Source organism: Gadus macrocephalus, chromosome 3 (assembly GCF_031168955.1).
Source record: "Gadus macrocephalus chromosome 3, ASM3116895v1".
NCBI lineage: Eukaryota > Metazoa > Chordata > Actinopteri > Gadiformes > Gadidae > Gadus > Gadus macrocephalus.
In genome coordinates, this window is record NC_082384.1 from 25,212,577 (window position 1) to 25,219,779 (window position 7,203).

General features: G+C 50.0%; 1 protein-coding gene across 1 annotated transcript in view; it reads right to left on the reverse strand.

Annotated features, from left to right (window-relative positions):
- Positions 1-7,203, reverse strand: part of LOC132453600 (regulator of G-protein signaling 12-like) — a 34,586-nt gene that overhangs the window by 7,363 nt on the left and 20,020 nt on the right. Inside the window, exon 6 of the mRNA XM_060046549.1 lies at positions 5,843-5,864. Within this exon, the coding sequence (XP_059902532.1) occupies positions 5,843-5,864 (22 nt within the window). The remainder of the gene's footprint in view (positions 1-5,842; positions 5,865-7,203) is intronic.

Consider the following 7,203-nt stretch of genomic DNA (forward strand, 5'->3'; position numbering starts at 1 on the left):
GCAGACGCTTTTATCCAAAGCGACTTACAATTAGCACATTTGTCAGAAGAAAGAGAAACAACGACATATCTCTGTCGGTACAGTAAGGATGTTCGTAGAACAGAGTGCCAAGCACTAACCATCACTAGGTCAACCCATTCCCCGTATACAACAAAGATAGCGAGGATAAGACGCTACACAATGCTCAGTACTATTTTTAGTCTAAGGATGTACAACATACGATAAGTGCGTAAGAGGGGTTGCTCTGCATAGTCTGGGTGAACTTTGAAAGTGTGTCTTGAGTCTTGACTCAAGACACGTCAACAAACAGACTGAGCTCAGTGAGGGCCAGACAACGTACACGATGCACTTTCTATTTCACGGAAAAAAAAACAGCATCGAGGCCATAAACACGATGAACTTTCACCTAAAACACCACGTAAGCATTTCTATCCCACCGGCAGCAGACGCCAGCCGAGAGCTCTTTTTAACCTCAACGCAGCACACCAGCCGTTAATAAACACTTTTTTCTAACTAACACATGACTAAAACATCTTGTGATCGCCCATTCGCCCCTCCAACAATCCCCCCTCTCTACAATTCCTGGAATCCACCCGGTGCGCTTCTGCGTCATTCCGCCATGAAAGGCATCAAAACAAGCTCTGGTCCCCGCGGGGGCCGTCCACAGGGACACCGGGCCCAGCGTGATGCCCTGCTCCAGGGGGGGGGGGGGGTCTCCTCACGAGGGGGTCCCCAGGGGCCACTCACCTGGGTACAGCCTGTAGGAGCCGGTGTGGTGCAGTCGGGGCAGGTGGCGGCTCCTCATGGGGAACCAGAGCCCTCCATCCATACTCCTCCGGCCACTCACGCACACACAGGGCTCCCGCACGCACACACACAGACACACACACCCAGGTCTCCCGCACGCACACACAGACACACACTCAGGTCTCCCACACGCACACACACAGACACACACTCAGGTCTCCCGCACGCACACACAGACACACACTCAGGTCTCCCGCACGCACACACACACACACTCAGGTCTCCCGCACGCACACACAGACACACTCTCAGGTCTCCCGCACGCACACACACACACACTCAGGTCTCCCACACACACACAGACACACACTCAGGTCTCCAGACACACACAGACACACACTCCAGTCTACAACATGCAGACACACACAGACACACTTCCAGGTCTCCCGCTGGCAGACGCACACGGACACACGGACACACGGACCCACGGACACACGGACCCACGGACACACGGACCCACGGACCCACGGACACACGGACCCACGGACACACGGACCCACGGACCCACGGACACACGGACCCACGGACACACGGACCCACGGAGCACCAATCAAAGATGGAGGACTGCGACTGCGAGCGAGGGACGCGCTGCAAGCTCCTTCGAGCGATCGCGGCTAACGACGCCAGGGTCGAATGTCCCTTCCTCGAGCGCACACACACACGTTGTGGCGTGCACGTGCCTTCACACTGTCGCCTGACGCACCTCGGCAGGTATCCAGGGAGGTAAGTGATCCGGGAGGCCACACACACACACAGGGGGGGGGGCGGCTGAATTATTCATCGAGTGTAGTCAGGATGGAACTGTTGCCTGCCGTTTGTGTGTGTGTGTGTGTGTATGTCTATGTGTGTGTGTGTGTGTGTGTGTGTGTGTATGTGTATGGGTGTGTATGTGCATAAGTATGTGTGTGTGTGTGTGTATGTGTACAAGTATGTGTGTGTGTGTGTGTGTGTGTGTGTGTGTGTGTGTGTGTGTGTGTGTGTGTGTGTGTGTGTGTGTGTGTGTGTGTGTGTGTGTGTGTGTGTGAATGTGTTTCTGAATGTGTGTCTGAATGTGTTTGTGCGTGTGTGTGTTTAAGTGTGTGTGTGTGTGTGTGTTTAAGTGTGTGTGTGTGTGCGTGTAACTGTGTGTGTGTGTGTGTGTGTGTGTGTGTGTTTGTGTGTGTGTGTCTGTGTATGTGTATAAGTGTGTGTGTGTGTGTGTGTGTGTGTGTTTGTGTGTGTGTGTATGTGTATAAGTGTGTGTGTGTGTTTGTGTGTGCGTGTGTGTGTGCAGTATTGATCACTTTCGGGGCTCAGAAAGGCACCAGGCCGTAGTACTGACTGCCAATCACCTCTCAGCTCTACACAGAAACACCACCTATACGACGTGTGTTACGGTGACTGGGACTGGATGCCTGGAGTCTATGATGGCACCCATTGAACTCCTGATCATCCCTGGAAGGTGGGATCCCCACTCTGTTCCTTCTCCAGATTTCCTCCTGGCTAATTATGGGAGTTTTCTCTTGGCCGTGTGTCATAAACACACGGCCTGTTAAGTCCTTTGAGACTAACTGTGATTAAGGGTTATACAAAAATATTGATTTGAAACAATTGAATTGAATTGTATTGATTGGCCACCATTGTACACTGTATTGTGTTGTATTGTATTGTATTATAGGACTTAACTGTGTAGCAACTGCAGTAGCTGCCATCATTGCTGTAACACGGGGAATTGGTTAGCCTAGCGATTGTTGTACTTGCACTTGGTTCTATGAACATCCTTTCTGTACCGACAGCGATATATTGATGCACTTCTTATGACAAATGTACTTATTGTAAGTCGCTTTGGATCAAAGCGAAATGCCCTAAACGTAAATGTAAATGTAAATTGACACACTCTCGTGTTCAGAGACTCAAATAGCTCTACGTTCAGAGACTCAAATAGCTCTCAAATAGCTCTATGGGGGCACGAACGCAGGAGTATTTTATCTTTATTAATAAACCTCAAGGCGGGAATCCATAGTGACCTTTGACTCCGCGTTAAAAATCCATGGGGACGGATCGATGGAAGCATAACCACACCACATCCTACACCCCCGCACCCCATCAACCACACGCGTCGTACACACGCAGACACGCGTCCGACACGTGCACACACACGCAGACACGTGCACGCACGTCAGACACACACACACAGCACCAAAACTCACTTCTGAAAGTGTGTTTTGTATAAGAAGGTCGGCTGGCCCTCTCTCACAATCCGAAGAGAGCAACACTATCTTTTATTTATCCACAAGGCCTTACGTGGAGAGCTCCCGATGTACTTAGCTTCACTGCCAGATTTCATGCAGTACATCATATCAAACTCGCTCCCGTTCACACAGTAGAGCGGTAGAGTCTTTCAACGCACCAATAGCAACTCAGGAAAGATTGCTTTTAAATGTATATGCCCCTGACAGATGGAATAGACTCAAGGGGAAGATTGAAGTCGCATTTAATATTTTTTTGTATCTAATAGCTTTCTTAATTGCCCCATTGTATTATTAATATGTATTGAAATGTTGTTCTCATTTCTGACCTTTGACCTACGGTTTATATCTATTGTACATTTGTATTTATGTTTTTATTGTATGTTGTAATGAGGGCGTCAAAAGTGAGTTGACACCAGCGGTTGACAAAGCAGGTACAACAGAGGCAACCAGTCCAACCAGAGGCAACCAAAGCTCCATAGAAACCAACCGTTAGCCGTTAGCCATTAGCCATTGGCCATTAGCCATTAGCCATTAGCCATTAGCCATTAGCTGTTATCTGAGTTCCTGCCCACGCTGGGAGGCCCAGACGAGGAGGTGTTCAGCTGAACAAGTGGTCAATATCCCAGGGTTAACACTGCATCAGTAACACGAGGGGAGCAGGGAGGACAGAAGAGAGGCGGCCCGGCTGGGAAGAGGCTGAGCAATGCGCCGCCATGCAGCTAGCTGCTACCACCATCACTGCCAGGTCCACGGCCACACACAAACACACGCTCGCAACACACAAACATGTGCGCGCAAACACACATACAAAAAACACACACACACGCACAAAAAGACATGCACGCCCACACACACGCACACACACACAAAAACATGTGCATACACACACATACATACACTCGCGCACACACACACACACACAAAACATTTGCACACGGCGCCCACACTCACACACATGGGCATAAACGCACACACACACATGCAAAAACATGCGCACACACACAGATACAAAGACATGGGCACGCACACAAAAACATGCGCACACACACAAACACAAACACGTACACACACACACACACAAGAACATGTGCATACACACACGCCCACACACACAACCGGACTCGCACGCCCACACACACACACACACACACACACACACACAAACACACACACCGGTAGCGGGGGCCTTTGATATGCAGCAGGCAGCAGTGAGAGCAGCACTGAGCTCCTCCAATCAGAGGTGGCCGCGGGCAGTGACGCCCTAATTGGGGCTTCCTGGGGAAGGTGGAGGCGGTCAGTTGGAGGGCCTCCATGTGCCAGAGGTGGGGAGGAAATGCTGAACGCACACCTTGCATGTTTTCCACGTGTAAAAAGGCTTCAGGGGGGAAATATTGCAACCAAAGAAAATACATTCTACAAGAACATACATTCTAGGATCACTTCATAGGAAGCAAGGATCCACGGAATGTACAGGAATCTGTCCTTCATTTCTTGATATGTAATTAGATAGGATCAAAGTGTGCATAAGGACCATGCTGGAAATAAGAATTTTACTTTTGCAAGTCATCCTTTGGATGACGTGTTTTAGCGTCTTGATACAGAAATAACTCTAATCAAATAAATCTAATAACTGATATCATCCACCCTCACGTCACCAAGACTTCACGTCTCTCACACTACATCGACCCTGGGTGAAGCTACGACGATTCAGACTTTGAGGAAGTAATTTCAAGTACAAACTACACCAGCCAGCGAGGGGGCGGGGCTTAAGACCACACCCCCACAACCCTGACTTTTTGCAATCCAGACGTCATGAGCTGACTTTGACGTGCACGCTCACGCCTCCCCTTTCCCTGTCAGCTGCTCCGTAGGTGTGTAGCAGGTGCATCACTCTGTCACATGAATTTGTTATTTCACGTTTCAAGAACTTGTTCCTCTGTCACTCTCACGAGTCTCATTATGAAACAGAAACACAGAGGATGAGCAGTCATGTGAGTCGACGAAAGAGTTTGTCCCGCGTGAGAAGGTGAGACGACTCTAACGCTCTAGGAGCTGAGGAGAAGTCATAACATGCGTTCACCTGAACATTCCCGTTGTCAAGACGGTGTGCTCTGACGCCCCTGATTCCGTCTGCATGACAGCAGCCTCAGCCGAAGACAGGAGCAGGTTGAACCTGAATCAACGTCTGCTCCAGGGAATTAATTCACCCTTCAGAGGACGCCGACCCCACGCTATGAGGCGTCCGTCAAGAGCCAAAGCGCCGGACGGTTCTGCTCGGTCGCCTTTAGTTTGCATGTACCGAGACATTCACTTTCCAGTACGCAGGACTGAGGGTTAAAGTGTTGTATGCCCAGAGGGTCTGTGGGCTAGGGGGAACCCCAGGGTTTAATCCAGAGAAGGGGAGGACAAGATGTTAAGGTGTTCATGGTGAGTGGGAGGTGAAGAGAGGAAGCAGGAAGCGAGGCCTTTGGTTCAGTTCATGAAAGGAAACGAAAACAGACGAGAACGATTTGAGAGAGTCAGACAAGGGTGAGAGAGACAGAGACAAAGGTGAGAGGGAGGGTGAGAAAAATGTGAGAGAGAGTGAGAAAAAAGGTGTGAGAGTGGGAAAAGGGTGAGAGGGAGACAGAGACAAATGTGAGAGTGAGAGAGACAAATGTGAGAGAGAGAGAGAGAGAGAGAGAGAGAGAGAGAGAGAGAGAGAGAGAGAGAGAGAGAGAGAGAGAGAGAGAGGACAGAGAGTGAGGATAGGGTGAGAGTGAGGAAAAGGTGTAAACACATGAGTGCAGTGCGATGTTACTCACCTCCATCCGAGACTGCGGCGGACTGTAAGAGACAAGAGAGAGACATGGGTCAGAAGCTGTCCGCATCGCCGACCACAAACGAACACTCGGTCAAACACAGGTACGAGCACTCGGACCCCCGACATGATATCCCATCGTGTCGCTCAGAATATCCCAGGGGAGACGGGGGTCGGGTCCACACCTGTGTTCTCCTGAAGAGACAGAACGCTAAGGACTGGGACATGACACATACACGGAGGTAATAGACACACGCGCTCATGTCATGAGTGAGGGGGCGGACTCCTCATTCCACAACTAGCTATGCTTGCTCTGCAAGTACACCGTGAAGGGTGTGGAGGGGTGAGTGTGTGTGTGTGTGTGTGTGTGTGTGTGTGTGTGTGTGTGTACGTGTGTGTGTGTGTGTGTGTTGAGAGAGTGTGTGTTTGTGTGTGAAGAAAACACTTCCTCTAGACTTCTGCTCCAAATTTGAAACTGGCTTGTGATATTTTCTGGCATCATAAACTATAAATTAGCCATTGATTGAAAAAAATCCATCCATCCATGATGGACACATCCGTAACAGCATGCAACCCCCCCCCCACACACCACACACACACACACACAGTTATCAATGGTAATTGCATTGCTAAGCATCAACATACCTGCGTGATTCAATCAGGTAAACACATTAGGACCTTGAGGCTAGGAGGCCATCTGACATTAGTCAATATCCTGCCTCCTATCGCGTACCCATCAGACACCCCCATGACTCACTCAGCCCACACGGGGCTCTGTCTCATTCTCTCATTATTTAAGCCGTTGTCTTAGTTCAAGCTTGTCGCTGGGATCAAAACAGTAGACGGTCTGAGCCACACTGATGGCACTCTGACTCGACAGCAGTTAGCTTGTGGCGCTGCCACTGCGGGGAACAGAATCATTACCATATGAAGTCAGTGGTAAGGACGGCCTCCCCCTAATCAACGTGTGTGTGTGTGTGTGTGTGTGTGTGTGTGTGCGTCTACATGTGTGTGTGTGTGTCTACATGTGTGTGTGTTTGTGTGTGTGTCTACATTTGTGTGTGTGTGTGTCTGTGTGTGTCTGCAGGCGTGCGTGTCTGCACGCGTGTGTGCGTGTCTGTCCGTCTGTCTGTCTGTCTGTCTGTCTGTCTGTCTGTCTGTCTGTCTGTCTGTCTGTCTGTCTGTCTGTCTGTCTGTCTGTCTGTCTGTCTGTCTGTCTGTCTGTCTGTCTGTCTGTCTGTCTGTCTGTGTGTGTGTGTGTGTGTTGTGTGTGCGCATATAAGCGTGAGAGAAAGGAACGGCCATGGAGCGAGTGGAAACGGGAACAAGAGCTGCGTATCCCCACGTGTCCTACATCTGTCGGGC